This window comes from Gossypium arboreum, chromosome 4 (assembly GCF_025698485.1).
Source record: "Gossypium arboreum isolate Shixiya-1 chromosome 4, ASM2569848v2, whole genome shotgun sequence".
Lineage (NCBI taxonomy): Eukaryota > Viridiplantae > Streptophyta > Magnoliopsida > Malvales > Malvaceae > Gossypium > Gossypium arboreum.
In genome coordinates, this window is record NC_069073.1 from 1,666,722 (window position 1) to 1,682,935 (window position 16,214).

At 32.6% G+C, this 16,214-nt stretch overlaps 2 protein-coding genes across 2 annotated transcripts; one reads left to right on the top strand and one right to left on the bottom strand.

Moving 5' to 3' along the window:
- Window positions 1-10,214: 10,214 nt before the first annotated feature.
- LOC108460429 (hydroxyacylglutathione hydrolase cytoplasmic) lies at window positions 10,215-13,549 on the bottom strand. Its single transcript, XM_017759924.2, has 7 exons — window positions 13,220-13,549; window positions 13,007-13,129; window positions 12,756-12,917; window positions 12,533-12,611; window positions 11,940-12,053; window positions 10,873-11,049; window positions 10,215-10,647 (listed from the first exon to the last, which is right to left on the bottom strand). The coding sequence occupies exons 1-7, from the start codon at window positions 13,264-13,266 to the stop codon at window positions 10,573-10,575; spliced, it is 777 nt and encodes a 258-aa protein (XP_017615413.1). The 5' UTR covers window positions 13,267-13,549; the 3' UTR covers window positions 10,215-10,572.
- A 101-nt stretch (window positions 13,550-13,650) lies between these two features.
- Window positions 13,651-15,527, top strand: LOC108460428 (cytochrome b-c1 complex subunit 8). The gene is made up of 2 exons (XM_017759923.2): window positions 13,651-13,997; window positions 15,318-15,527. The coding sequence occupies exons 1-2, from the start codon at window positions 13,828-13,830 to the stop codon at window positions 15,364-15,366; spliced, it is 219 nt and encodes a 72-aa protein (XP_017615412.1). The 5' UTR covers window positions 13,651-13,827; the 3' UTR covers window positions 15,367-15,527.
- The last annotated feature ends 687 nt before the right edge of the window (window positions 15,528-16,214 follow it).

A 16,214-nucleotide genomic window follows, 5' to 3' on the forward strand; every position in this document is an offset into this window, starting at 1 on the left:
CTGTAGCTATAGATATTGATGGTACTAAATGGTTCTGAGGGCACCTGTGTTTCTTTAATTACTTGAAATGATATGAGTTGAGACGGTGCTGGGTTGAGACTGAGACTGGGACTGAGTTGATTGGTGCACAACAGTAATATATTCCACATAGCATATTTGCTTTCAGACCGTAAAACTAAAAATTGAAGATTTTGCCCTAAAGCTCTGAAAATGTGACAGAAATCGAAATGCAAAAAAGGGGGTCCTTTTTTTCCAATAAGCTGTAACCCCCCTATCCTATCCTATCCTATCCCCTCCTCTGGCTCTGCATCATACATAGTGCTTTGGTGGAGACCACTCAAGCTGGTCTTGTTTCCCATCATCAGCATCATCACCCCCTTTGATGCTAAAAGGAACTTTTCAAAGGCATCAACCTGTACAAAACCCTGCAATTGGGTCCTCTATTCAAACTACCATGATTTAATGTGCATGGAACCAAAACTCTAGCTCATGGGAGACCATTTTGCGATTTTACTGTTATGGTCGAGATTCCAGACCAGACATTTAATACTTCAACTAACTGCTTCTCTTTAACCATGATTAAAATGGTCAGAGATTGTGTGACCCAGATTAAGTTATTTGTTCGTCCGTTACAGATTCTTATTAAATATAGTATTGGATTAGGGTTGCGACGCCCACAAGATACGAATTATACCGTACAAATTGAGTCTGTTTGAAATTATATTTCTACTATTTAACTTTAATTAGAATATAATTTTTCAATCCTTACATAGATGTGGTCGAAACTCTTCTTATATCATTTGTTTTTCAACATTTGTGAATTTCTTTTCTTTACCCGTGGTTTTTCCCTCAAAATGATTTCCACATAAAATCTGTCTATTCTTATTTTTCTTTTTTTATTGCTTTACGATCGTTCTACCATCATTATTGACATTTATTATAACAGTCTAAATTGGTGAAACATTGATCAAACATTTCAAATTCACCCATTGATGATGATATCTTTCTCGGTATGATCATATAACAATATGTGACAACATGTTATATTTATGCTTAAAAATCTTAAGATTAATAATGCTTAATCCTTTCAACCCAAGCCGATTATGCCACTACTTCAGTGATAAATTTTTGTGGGTTTTAAGTTGATTACCTTGAAATTTTGGGTACAATTTTTATGTTTGTAAATCATTTCTCTCTTCTTTTTTATTGTAATTGTTTACTTGTACAAAAAAAAATCATTTGAACCCAAATTGTGGCCTATTAATTAGATATTCACATTTTTCAAGAAAAATAATGCTTAACTCACTTAACCCTTTCAAGAAAAAAATAATGCTTAACAAACTAATTGATTGAGCCTTAATTCAACGAGCATCATTGCTATTGCAATAAGCAGGTGGACATAGACTCAAACGTGCTGTCAACAGTCGTGACTAATCATTTCATCATGGGTGTGCTTTAGAGAAATAAACGACTGACTATGACATGTGCCCCATTCCCATGAGTAAGGGTCGAAATCCTGATCACATGATTAAGGGTGAGGGAAATTTAGCCTTTTACTTACTCATCCACGATTTGCTATATTTTTTTAAAAATATACATACATACACACATGTTATATATGCCAAACTAGATCATATCACATTTATTGTATGAGTGAAAAGAAAAAATATAAATAATATGGAAAATATATATTAAATTAATTTCACCAAAACTGTCAATTTTCAAGTTTGAAAAATCAGCTGACTTGCGACACAATTTTAGATAGTATTCAAACATTTCTAGGTTAAAATGTCTCCATACCAATGAAAGAGTTGTCTCTTAGCTTCAAAATGTACTTTGAATCACCTTATGTTGACTTCGAGAGCTCAAGATATGGTCGTTTCAGTGAAGACTATGCAAACAAAAACTTTTGAACAAGTTTATTACGAGATTTATGAGTTTCGGGCTTTAATTTGAGTTTAAATCATATTGAGTTCAATATCAATGCTTAATTTTGATTATATATAAGTTCAATAACGTATTTATAAAGCTTTATATTTTAGGGATTTAGTTATTACAAATTTTTAAGTATTTTAAACTAATTTAGCATAAAGAGTAATGTTATGACTAAGTCAATTGCTTAGAGTTAAAGAAAAGTCAATTGCTTAGAGGCAAAAGAAGGGTTGTTTCCTTACTTTCCAAGTAGCTTATGTCTGTATATATGATATTATATTTTCTATAGACATATATAATGCATTTTTCTTGATTATTCTTAATAAAAATACTCCAAGGGAGTTATTCCTTACAAGAATAGTTTCATGATATTTTCTTGATAGAACTTTTCGTCAATTCTTCAAGAATTGTTCAGGAGGTTCATCATAACTTTAGTTTGCCTAATTCAAGTCAATTGGGAAGATCAATTAAAGGTCAACCTAGTTCTTTGTTGGTGCAAATTCGACAAAAGAGGCTAAGCTATCTATCCAACTATTTGTCATCAACACCATTCATCTTCTTTCTTCTTTTCATTAATCCATCTATTATCTTTTGTTTCTTTTCTTTAGTTATATAATTCTTTGTTTCCAAATTAACTTATCATCTAATTCTAGTTGGAAATTTTTAAATTTGAACCCAAGAACTTTGGTCTAGAAGCTACTCTTGCAAGAAGTTACTTAGATTGTAAGAAAGAATCATAAACTTTGAGTTGATTGTTCAGGCTCTTAAAATTTAACCCCAGGCTTCCGCATCACTATTTATTTTATGTAAAAAAAACTATCAATTGGTTGATAGCTATTCATATATACACTTTTTTAAATCGATAGGATAGCAATGTCGGATCGATTCAAAAATTTGCATTGTATAAAAATATACAAACATGTGTAAAACTATTTTAATTTTCACCAAGTATAAGTGGAGATCTCTCCAATACTTATATACAAATAAATTATTTTTAAAAAGTGATAGGCTTTTTTTTGGATAATTGACCATTTTTATTGAGACGATAGGATAAGTGATAAATTTTATTATTATTATTATGATAGACAAAAGGTAATTTTATTGAGGTGGTTATTTAAATAAAATTATTTTTATTAAAAATATGTATTATATAAAAATTTTAGAATATAAGTATAAAATTATTATCTATACTTACATAATATGTTTAACAATTAAAATGAAAATTTTAAGAATTGAACTTTAACTTAAAAGAGAGTTTTTTAGGTAATGGCTTATTTGACTTTTTAATTTTATAAAAATAATTATTTTAGTTTTATATTTATTTTTTGTATTTTTTAGTTATTAAGCTTGTGTTATTTGTCAAATCACTTAAAATAGATGAGAAAGTTAACGTTTGTTAACTTTGTTGACGTGACATACATGCAAATTGCCATGTAAATGCATATCAGCAATTACTTTTTAAAATTTTAAAAAACCAAAAAATTATTTTAAAAATTAATTAATTGCTAATATGATATACACGTGGCAATCCACATGTATGCCACATCAGCAAAGTTAACGAATGTTAATTTTTCCATCTATTTTGGGGTGATTTGATAAATAATGCAAGTTTAACGGCTAAAAAAGAAAAAAAATTAAATGAAGAACTAAAATAACTTTTTTTTTTGGTAATGTTGGAGGACCAAAAAGGTTTTATCAATTTGCCTATCATTCAAGTATTAAATTTTAAAAATTGGTTTTGAACTTTTCTCAATTGAGTGCCTTTGGATGCACTTTAAGGCCAATGGACCTTTTTTAGGCAATCTCATTACAGTAATCCTTTTGTAGTTTCTAAGTGGAGCCAAAGGCACCACTGGAAGCTACAGTGAATCAATTGGTTTTATCTAACAAATAATATGATTTCTGATGATGATTCACTTAACTAACTAAAATCACGACAAAGGCAAGCGCACCTATTAAATAATAGTATAGCTGGTGAGTCGGGAATATCGTATCTACGAGGACTAAAAGTACTAGTACTTACTATCTTTCTATTATCTAGCCGATAAATTAAAAAAGTTTGTTTTAATCTAAAATTATCTAAACTAATTATTAAGAACTCGACAGAGAATAAAGTAAGAAAATAATCGAATAAACCAATATGATAGACAATACCCAGGAAAGAATCTACCTAGACTTCACTTATTATTCTGAATCTGAATTAAACAATTTATTCATTTATCTTGATCTGTAGAAATCCATAAATTATATTAATATTTCTTTCAAGAGTAAAAATAACTGACTCTTGGTTGATTAATTGAAATCTCTTTCTAATTAAAACCCCTATTGTCGCATTAACTCGATCTATGGACTCCCCTATTAGATTTGACTCCACTCAATTATGTTAGATCTACTCTTAAACAGGGACTTTTGCTCCACTGAATTAAGCATATCAATCATCAATTAATATCCTGAAAACATTAAAACATGGAATAAGTACACATAATTGAGATCAAGAAATCAAGTATTTATCATGTAATTTAGAAAATTAAATAATAAGATCCGTCATAGGTTTCATCTTCCTTAGGTATCTAGGGAATTTAGTTCATAATTTGGAAGGAAAACATCTCAAAATTAGGAAAACAACAAAACATAAAGAAACCCAAAAACTTATAAAGAAGTTGACTGGAGATCTTCTATCTTGAAGGAGATCCTACATCTAAGTTGATTCCGACAGCGTTCTTCGAGTAATTTCTTCGTTCTTCTCTACGTGTTCTCTTAGGTCCTCTTTTAGTGTGTATTTATAGACTTTAGAATGCTCAGAAACCCTAAAAATTGGCTTTTTTCGCGTGTTTGGGAAACAGGGAGCAATGTCGACACGGGCTAACACATGGGCGTGTGGCCATCTCGTGTGACTCACACGGTCATGTGCTTCGCCCGTGTGGGAATGGCCAGGCCGTGTGGATCTTGAAAGTAGCTTGTTTTGTCTGATTTTGGCCCATTTTCTGCTCATTTTGATCCTCTATGCTCTCCTAAGTATAGAAACATGAAATTAAAAGAGTAGGAGCATCAAATTCACTAAATTAAATAATAAATCATCCAAAAACACATCAAGAATGAGATTAAAATATGTTACTTTTATGGCTTATCAATTTCTCTTTTAGTCCTATTAAAATTTATACAAACATTAATTAATTAAAGTATTTATACAAAAATATGAAATTAACAAATTTTTATGTTAAATGTTATTTAAAATATTTATAAAATAATCAATTGAGTGTTAACTTGATTGAGTTAAGCCTAATTTTAGGCGTTATATATCCTACCATTAATTTTAATTTCACTGCCATCCATTAATGAACTTGCCAATGCTTAGTGTGGAATGGTAGGAGATATGGCTAAGCAAGGGTAGAGAGGGGCAAGCCCCCATAAAATGAAAAATTGTTCATATAGTTCCTTTAGTTTTCAAAAATTACAAATTAATATAATGATAAAATTACATTTTGATCCCAAAACAATTTCCTAACTCTACCTTTATAACTAAAGGTGTGAAAGGAAACAACCAAATCAGGTTTAAAATAGATATGGACTAAATTATAAAACATTACTATCATGAATAAAACACTTGCATATACATACATGTAGGATATAATAATGCTTTCCATCAGTTAACATGGGAAATTCATTTTCTTTCTTTCTTTCTTTTTGGTTCAAGATATTCATTGTGTTTTCTACCTTAAATTTTGAATATATTAGTAGCTACATAGGTTTTGACTAATGGAGAGCATTAAGGAAGAAGAAAGACACATAAACATATAATAGTTCATTTTTAGTTACCTAGTAATAGTGATAGTGTTGTGTTTGTGCAGGAATTAATGTTGGTTGAATAGAACAAATTAAATGCTTTTAGACAAAAGTTTCAAGGCTGAAGTCAGAAAATATTTTTGGAGAGGTCAGAATTACATTATATATTTTTACGATTGTAAAAATTCAATTTTATCATTTTAATAACTTATATATTTATAATTTTTAAAAAATTAAACCAATTTTTTTATCATTTTTGGGAGCCGAACTGTAATTTAACCATTAATAATTGCCATTGAAAAGCTCCATCTTCAAGAAAGAAAAAGGAAGGGGGGAGGGGACAAGATAAAATAGTTAGGGTAAATTAAATTATTAGTCACTAAATTATTGGTAAGTTTTTGTTTTGGTCAATTAACTAAAAAAATATAATTTGGTCACTAAACTATTCGAAAGTTTTCATTTAAATCACTGAACTATTCAAAAGTTTTTATTTAAGTCATTAGGTTGTTTAAGTTTTTTTGTAAAATTTCTGTTAACCAGTTCCAAGCAATGATTTGACAATCAATATGGCGGATCAATACCTATCAACGAGTAGAAGAGCTTATCTTAGATCTAAGTTGATCTGACGGTCAGTGTTGGAGATTAGAGATAAAACTGTTTGAATTTTGATTCTCAGATTCGTGATGTTCAAAGTTATTTCATGAAAAAAAATTGAACTATAGAAGAGAAGAAAGAAAATTTTCGATTGGTGCATGCAGTGCGAATAGAGAAAGACATATAGCATTGATTTTAACAGCCTAACGACTTAAATGAAAATTTTTGAATAATTTAATAATTAAAATAAAAATTTACTCATAATTTAATGACTAATTATTTAGTTTAGCGAAATGATTATAGCTAACCCACCTAGCAAAGAACAAACCAAAACATGATTGGTAAATGGTTGTGCGAACCTACAAATCTTGAGAGTTGAGCAACAACCAATCGGGGTATGAAGACATCATATATGTCCGGCTTAATACCAGCATTTAGGATGTGCAACCTGCAAGACTATGACCTTAATTTTATTACTTGACAGGACTGGACATCATATAAATCTTTATATGTTTGTCAAATGAAATACCACTATCTCTGCAATTTATTCCAACAACTGGTACTGTTCCACTAGGGGGAACATTTGGAATTTTATGGGACCACGAACCATTGATGCATCACTATGGAAAAAGTTGTTGATCATAACACTATCTACAAGTCACCCACCCGTATGGTACATTCACTAATGGATATTTGATCATGCTTGCATAGCCACTAGTATTGAAGCATTAAACAAACCAACGAAGGAGGGATAAAAGAGACAGGAATAAGTTTATAGATGGATGGCAAATTTGCATCTTAGAGAATGAAGGGTGTTTATCTTTTGTGAGAAGGATGGGGTTGTAAAGATTTCAGGTGAACTAAGAGGCGCTAAATTTTATATTTAAAGATGCTCTTCAATGCTTAAATCAACGAAAGAGAATATGATGAAAACTCGAAGGAATATTTTAATGAACAATACAAGAAAAATGGAATTTAATGATGATATTTACTCATGTTTTTGAGCCCATTATATTATTATATTCTCAATGTGAGATGATTGTCTTAAATCTTATTTGCCAAGTGTAGTTATGAAAAAATATATAATTAAAATAAACTATGAAAAACAAACCAACATGATATTATTTTTCAGATAAAAATTCTGGTGGGTTTTGAATCCATCGAAAATAAAATTTTTACATCAAAATAGTATATAAGTTTGAATGTGGGGAGTAGGGAACTACCGTGCCCATGTATGTTGATCTGTACGAAAATAAAAAGGAGTTTTAAACTGGCTAAATATAAAAATAAATAAAAGTCGGAATTGCATAAGATTAAATAAATTGGTGTGATGACACTCTAGCTTCAGGCATGATTTAGGCTTCGATTTTGAAATGATCCCGAACAATAAATTTCTCCCCCAACCTATGATCGAGGACTCATTGGACCACTAGCCCTTCCGTGTGTAAATTAGCTAAAGGAACGCCCAGTAGCTAACCTTTATCGAACAAATAACACTGAAACATGCATGATTTAGCTCCTCGATAACCTTGCGAATTAGAAGGACCTAACTCGAATCAATAGCCTCAATCGCGCGAGTTATTTAAATCCAACATATATATATGCTAATTATATATATAAATATGTTTTATATATCATTTTATCAACATGGACATTACTGATGATGCCAATGGTAAAAAATAGAGGCTTACCGGGTTTTATGGAGCTCCAGATGAAGGTTTAGGAGAGAGTCCTGGAATTTACTAAGACAACTTAGGAATAAAAATGTTGGTGCATGGATTGTTTTGGAGGACTTTAACGAAATCGCTTATTCTTTTGAAAAAATATGTGGGTAGAGCCAAAAAGGATTGTAAAATGGAAGAATTTTATTCTCAATTTGCATATATACACATATACCACTAATTCATATCATCATTTTCAATTAGATATCATTTATCAAGCTTACGTTTTATAATCCCTATTAACCTGAGTTGAACTCAGACGGATACGCAGACCGTCTAACTAATACACCAATCTGGCATCGAAGTGCATCTTCGGATAAACTAAAGTAAGGGAAGTTGGCACACATAGTGCATACTGGTACACAAAGTGCATCTTGGCGCACGAACGCATCCTAGCACACAAAGTGCATAAACCCGTACATTATCTAATCTTATGGCATGCCAACTATATCTGATCAATGTTTCAATTATATTATATAACCAATTTTCATATCATCATTATCGATTCATATATATATAAAACCAATACCACATAGCATAGTTCAAACTATTTTCATATCATAAATCATGTATCAATTGAATTATATTACTTTCTATTTTATTCAATTCAATCCACTATCTCGATATTCAATATCAATCACAATGAATCAATTCATACGACCATTATATAATCACCTCGATATTCAATCATGCAATTAACATGAATATGCAAACAATTAAATTGATCTCGAATCATAAAAGTACAAACTGAATCCTCGCGTCACTTGTCGACAACTCTTGCTTTTCCTTTTTCTCTCGATGGCCCAGTGTCATCTTTAGCTTCATATGATAATTCAAAAAAATACACAATATCAAAATTCATCCAATTCAAAGTCAAATTCAAAGCCAAATATATTTTGTCTTTTATTCAATTTAATCCCTATACTCGGTGTAAGCATGTCTTTCGATATTTAGCATCAGATCAAAATTCGATTTCACATTCTTTCATTAGGGACCCTATATTTTCTATTCTCAGAATAATTTCATAACAGGTTTTAAATTTATTCAATTTGGTCTCTAATGTTACAAAGCTAACTATCAAGCTTATAGCTTTACAATTTAGTCTTATCATAATCTAAGCTTAATTCTTATTAATTTCAAGTCTAATTCATCAATTTTCTAGATTCGCCCTGACTATTAGAGCAATAAAATTTATGCTCTGAGATGCTCTTTTATGCTTAAGTTGGTGAAAAGGAAAATGATGGAAGCTCGAATAAATATTTTAATAAAGTAATGACAACAATAATAGTAGGCATCCCTCTAAAAATGGATGTACTTAGGTATGAATATCAGGGGGCCTTTAGTGTCCTCATAGTGGTCTTTTCATGTGACTAATTGGAGCTAATATCCTTATTTTGGTAGGATTGTATCTCCATGCATTTTGTTGATCCTACCCTGTAACCTATGGCAGGTATCATTGTCAAACTGTAGTGACTTGTTACTTGCGTTGACTTGTTACTTGCATGCTATGTGTCAATCGATCGTCTTGTAAAGTTAGAACGTTGGGTTGTCCTCATTTACTTGGACTTGAGGCATATTCTCTTACATTTAGAACCTTATTTTCGGTGGCATCATCTATATCAATCATGGATATACCAAAAAGAACACTAACAATCATGGATGGCATAGGATGGAAATTGAGGAGACAATGAAAATGGTTGTTTATAGTTGTTATTCTTTTGGATTTGGAAGAGATAGAAGCAATATACATACATACTATGGGATCATTTTCCTTTCCTAATATAACTGAACCTGGCAATGGCAAAGGCAAAGGCAAAGGTAAAGGTAAATTGGCAATGGCATGGAGTACCTTCCTTGTAGATAGCCAATGAAAAAATATATCATTTTCAGAGTAAGCCACCCCTGACCTGCTAGCTAGTCCCGTCCCTTTAATTCATTTCGTTTTGCTTTCAATATATATATGTATTGGTAAATTACAAGAACAAGACAAAACCCGAACAACAAACACGACTAACATGACTCATACCCTGACCACACCTAGAGCCGTAAAGGGGTTCAACTTTTATTTATTTAGCTTATAATTATTATAATCATAATAATGTGTAACTTAAAAGGAAATGATAATTGATGACGACTCACTAAACTCTTACACGTCACCACCAAGAAAAGAAGTTAAGCCTACGCTGCGGATAATGTGTTTGTCCATTCCATGAGAGCATGAATCCAACATTTCAAACCACTCCCATTAGCTGAGAGTTTAAACATCAAAGGGATGAGAATTCAACTACCACCATTAACATTAACTCTTGAAACCATATTAATACAAACTCTACCCTGCATTCATCCACAAGAAACAGTGGAAAGTTGGTTCCAAACTCCCATTATCAAATTTTCATTCGAATTTAACTGATTACAACTCCCAAGCCATCTTTCAGCAGCATACCAACATTCTTTTTTCTATTCTTAACAACAAAGAGAAAAAAGAAATATGGCTAGTCCTTTTCATTTTCTTTCCTTCGTTTGTAGTTAGGCAACTCCATGATCAGCCTCGCCAATTGTCCTTCATCTGCCTTATCTCCCGGAGTGCTTCAACAGGAGACTGGCAACCAATACTCCCCTGCAAATCCGATAAATTTCCACATAAGAAAATATGTATACTGCTATGACCACGTCACAAATCAGTGCAAAATGGTCCAAAAACAAGCAAATGAAGAAGAGTAAGCATAAGAACATCTTGAGACTAGTACAAAAGCTTGAGCCATAATCTGCAACAGTATAACATGACATTGAAACATATGTAGATTTGTCACTTTAAAGGTGTATTTTATGGTAAGGAGTAAACCTGAAGTTCAGGTAGGTCAACTCGCATAAATGGATTTGTCTCCATTTCTTCCTCAATGGTTGAGGGAATGGTGGGTAGACCAGCTTTGCGCTGACCATTAGCCCAAGCTAACTTCTGCTGTATCCTTGCATTTTTCGGCTCAACTGTCGATGCAAATTGCAGGTTCTTCACTGTGTACTACAGAAACATAGGTCCAAAAATTTTCATTAATCTTCAGAAATGAGTAGACATGCAGCAAAAACAAAATAATTGCAACCAAAAGTTTCTTCTTTTGAGGTGTAACAAGTTCTTCACCTGTGTACCAGAGAAATATAGGACCAAACATTTTTATATAGTTTCTGAAATGAGAAGAAATGCAGCAAAAACAAACTCATTTGCAAATGCAGAGTTTCTTCTTTAAAGATGTAACAAACTTTGAAAGAAATGGGAGTATTCCTCTCATTTCAAAGTTTCCATGAATTATTCAGCACAGCAGATTAATCCAGCCTTTAACAGACACTCCACGGACTGCAAATATATCTTCACCTTTCACTTACACAATCATTGCTGATTTTCTAGTTTAAGATTCATGTACCTTGTATGCTAGCTTAACTAAACTGCTACAGACATTGTCAATAATATATGCTAGTTTGCCATTCTTATGTCAAACAGGAAATATGGCCCTCTTATCTGATGAAAATATCTATAGAAGTAAAACAAAAATAACCATAAGAAGACACCCAAAACAAAGTAGAACATGCAGTACAGCATCAATAAGCTATCTAGTTGGTCAGACAACATAAACCATGTACCTCCTGTTACAACATCAATATGACTGCCAATCATATATGTGACGCGTACTGTCAAACTAGTTTTTCCAAGTTTATTCTTTCAAGAAATGACTAGGCATTTGACCATATGAATTGGATAATAAAACATTGTATGCCTAAGTATTATACCCGAAAATTTTCCTTAGCTAGGACCTTTGTGGACACTGGATGCTGACAAGCATACATGGTGAATATCTCAAACAATTCAGCATCGGCTACAGAGACAGATAATAAATGGGGAACGGTAAATCTCTGTACCTCATGGCCACAGTAGACACGAGTTGGCTTTGGCAGTGAACCCAGTGTTACACAGAGTGATTGATACATCTGTTCGGCTGTGCCTTCAAAAAACTTCCCGCAACCAGCAATGAACTATACAATGAGAAATGAAAAATTATTTCCAGACCAATCAAAACGACAGAAGTAAACAATATAAAGATAAAGATCTACCTCCTAACCATCAAAAAGCCTTTTGGTAAGGGCTAAAGTTGTGTGCCTAAAACTTAAAGTTAACAAGGCAAGATCCCAACAATTGGGAAGAAACTCAAATGCTCCATGCAAGTAAAACTTACACAACAACCAAGAACAACTTGCCAAAACAGTAGCCAAGGGAAAAATGGAATTAGTATCATATATTGAAGAACTCTGTATCTTAAAAGCTTAAGCCAGTAACTAAGGAGATAGAATTCGTTTTGGACTTGAATGAGCTTCAATCAGATAAAGGAGAAAGTAACAAGTAACAGCAGATATGTATATATATACATATACATATATATATATATATATTATATGTATGTAAGAATGAATGCATGCATATAAAGGAAAAAGAAAGATAAGAGGTTCAAACTTACGAGGGTATCTCCAGTAAAAACAGCAGGGTCCTCCCCGTCTTTGCCTGTGATGTAGTAACTAATGTGACCCTTGGTATGGCTGATGAAAGGATGAGAGGGTCAGGGCAAAGAGGGATTCTATAAAAGTAAAAACTGAGATATAGAAAGAAAGAGAAACAAGCAAACGCAGGGAAATAATAACAAACATAGAAGGTTTGTAATAGAAGAGAAGAGTAAATAATACCAAGGGGTATGAAGAGCCAAAATGTTGAGATGAGAGCCGAGGGATAAGGTATCGCCGTTTCGGAGCTGATGCGTGCAGCCCCTAACATTATCAAGGGAACCACCATATACCTTGATCCCAGGCACCAACTGCTTTATCTTATCATTCCCACCAGCGTGATCCCTGCAGATTGAATTGCAAAGCAAACAAACATATTCCACTCCGAATTCTTCTACTAGCAGTCAATCTTAAATGGAAAGCATAGTGATTACCAGTGGTGATGAGTGGTAAGAACAAACTTGAGGACAACTCCATGCTGATTTGCTACATCAAAAACTTTCTCCGCGTCCACAGGATCCACCACTGCCGCCTCTTTTGTGCTTTCATCTATCACCCTTTTTTATTAATTAAAAAAAAAAACGAATTCAACAATTCGTCAATCAACAAACAAGAACAAAAAAAGAGAATTAAATAAAAAAACTCACAGATACGAGTAGTTATCTTCTAAGCATGGAACCTCAAAGATTTTCATATTTTCCTTTGAAGTTGAAAGTAAGGAAAATTCCGGATCAGAAGAAAAAGAAAGTAGATAAATTCGCACCAGATAGAAAATTGATTCCTTTTATTTGTTTATCTATTTATTTCTGGTATTTTCTAGCAGATGATTTTCTTATTTGTTTGGACTACAGTTGTTGTGTAATGTGTCGGGTCGAATTTGGATCGGATCAGATTTGATTATTGGGTTCAGTTTAATTTAAAAAATATATTTAAATTTCTTTTTAAACTTAATTTTTACCAAAAAAAAATCTACTCGAAGCTTGGTTCGGATGAAAAACAAGCCTTTTTTATCTAGATTTGTTTTTTAAATTTATATTTATACTTAAATCTTTTAACTTTTCGAGCGATTCTTCGCACCGAACCAAATGTCTATCCATGGTCAAGTCTAGATTGCACAACAACACTCAGCAAAGACAGATAGTTGGGCCGAACCGTTGGCCCAACTCGGAGGGATTTTGTTTGGTTCACTCATAGTCACACTTGACATTTGATAGCGGCCGTCAGACAACCGAAGAAAAAAAAAAAAGAAGAAGAAATGGGGAAGCAGCCGGTGAAGATGAGGGCAGTGGTGTATGCTTTATCACCGTTCCAGCAGAAGATAATGAGTGGGCTATGGAAGGATCTGCCTGCCAAGATTACCCACAAGGTCTCTGAGAATTGGATCAGCGCTACTCTTCTTCTCACCCCTCTCGTCGGCACCTACACGTAATTTATTTCCCTTCCACTTTAGGGTTTCCTCGCATCCCCCTCCTTTTTTTCTTCGATTTCTCACCGTATCTTTGATCTATCTATGATTTAAGTTTCATTCTTTCTTTTATTTTCCAATCCTAAAATTTACTAGTAACTTAACCATTTATATAAAATGTTGCTATCGAACTAGTTCATCTCCTTCAACCATATGTTTATATGTATAAGCTCTACATTAGCTCTAATATATCAGTTCAATCTCAAACTCAAATAAAGAAAGCTAAAAAAATCTGGGCAGTTACCTTTTTTTAACAGGTTTTATCATATATGCTTTTTTTTTTTTACACTATGCTTAGAACTACACATAATCCCTCTCAATTCATAAATAACTCTGCATTGACAACAATGCCTATGTCAATTGAACTAAGACTGAATCGGCAATCTGGGCAAATACTTTTGATTCTATGTTTTATCATAATAGCATATTAAATCGAAAATAGAAAATTCTAGAAAGAGCTCCTTCATATAAGCATTTTATCAGCTCCAATATTACACTACACATTACAAAAGATTCGTTTTACCCGAAACATTACAACACTTGTAATAATTTTTATGAGAGTTATCATACTTTATAAGACTGGGTACTGTTTTGTGGAAATTATAATTTGTGTAATCGAGTAATGTTAGTTAGAGCTGATGGAGAAGTTACAAGTGCAATTTAACTCGAGTAGTTCTAGGATGAGCTTTCTAGAATTAGGAACATGCCTTTTCTGTACAACTTAGCCAACTTATACCCTACATTCCTTAGCTGTCGCACTTCTTCTGGGAGGAACAAGTGGAAAACAAGAAAGAGCAATACATGTGTACGGTATAACCATGGACAGTATGTTTTACTTGTTATAATTTATCATTTTTTCTTGACTCGTTATGAATATTTTTGTTCTTGGAATGGGACCTCACCCTCCCCTTCTCATGCCTGATTAAGTGGAGCGGAATAGATTGCTCTTGCTCATGTATGGCAACAGTTTCAATGTGATTTGATTAGTGTTATATGCATGGCTTGGAAGTGTTTTGCTATGTTACCTGAATTCTTGTTTTTCGTAGAGTATCATGGATATAATATCGATAGTATAAAATTTAGAAAAAGAAAAAACGGTGCACATCCAAATCCCACATGTACCCTTGAGTCCAACCAACACGGATACTTTTGTGATGAATATTGAGCTCCACTTGAGACTGCTCATGGAAACTCAAAAGTATACATGCACAGAATCCATAATTTGTTAAGCACATTGACTTAATGCTTAACATGTGTTTTGTCTATTTAACTGGGTGCAGGTATGTCCAAAATTTCAAAGAAAAGGAGAAGCTGGAACATAGGTATTGAAACTATTGGGAAGCCCCCATTTTGGTGCTACTATACTTTCATGCATTTTGGTTGGGACTTGGATTAAGTCTTGAGTTGGTGTGTTTAGTTATGGATATGGGATAATGAAATTGGAACATTATCTTCTTTTTGGTTAATAAATTTGTGGATTTGCTCTTCAATATTTGTGTGTGCAAATTATTAGTGATGACCTTGAGCATTTGACTGTGAGTCCTCTAGCCAAACAGTCTCACGTAAGGATACAAGGATACACCTTGTTCTTTTTGGTCATAATATGTTTGGATACCTTTTTTTTTTTTTAAAAAGTTCAACTTTTTTAACAGTAACGTGAGATCTTATTTTAGTAGGAACTTTTTAAATCAATGGTAGTGGTTAAAAGACAGAAATGAGAATATTATAGTCGTTTGATCAAGTCATGTCAAAAATTAAGAAATTGCGCTTGTGACTTGGAATTTGTTGAATTGGTTGTCGCATACATTGTTTTCCTTTAGAAATTAGTTTTTTTCCTTTAGCGTTGAAACCGGTTGAATTGGGTAAAATGTAAACTCACATTTCTCAATACAAATTTTACGTGGCATGATCAACGATGGCATCTATTTAAAGACACTTTTTAGTGGATATTGTGGGATCTTTTAAATCAATGGTTGAAATTAAAAATAAGAAAAGGAAACATACAGAGACCATTGATAATGCCACGTACGATTTTGTAGATAACTGTTCAAACGGTTCCATCTACAAGCAAGGGATTTTTCAATGAAGCTTCAACTGAAAGAGAAACCATTCTCTCTCTATTGCAGTGGAATAATACAAAAAAAGTTGGATTTAAACCCTGAAAGCTTCAATTGGGA

Excerpts from the sequence above, each read along its gene's own strand:
- LOC108460429 (XM_017759924.2), bottom strand. The coding sequence starts at position 13,266 with ATGAAAATCTTTGAGGTTCCATGCTTAGAAGATAACTACTCGTATCT. Across the intron at positions 13,130-13,219 it reads GAAGATAACTACTCGTATCT|GGTGATAGATGAAAGCACAA; the intron begins GTGAGTTTTTTT and ends TTAATAAAAAAG. Across the intron at positions 11,050-11,939 it reads GTGTCTACTGTGGCCATGAG|TACACAGTGAAGAACCTGCA; the intron begins GTACAGAGATTT and ends ATGTTTCTGTAG.
- LOC108460428 (XM_017759923.2), top strand. The coding sequence starts at position 13,828 with ATGGGGAAGCAGCCGGTGAAGATGAGGGCAGTGGTGTATGCTTTATCA. Across the intron at positions 13,998-15,317 it reads CCTCTCGTCGGCACCTACAC|GTATGTCCAAAATTTCAAAG; the intron begins GTAATTTATTTC and ends AACTGGGTGCAG.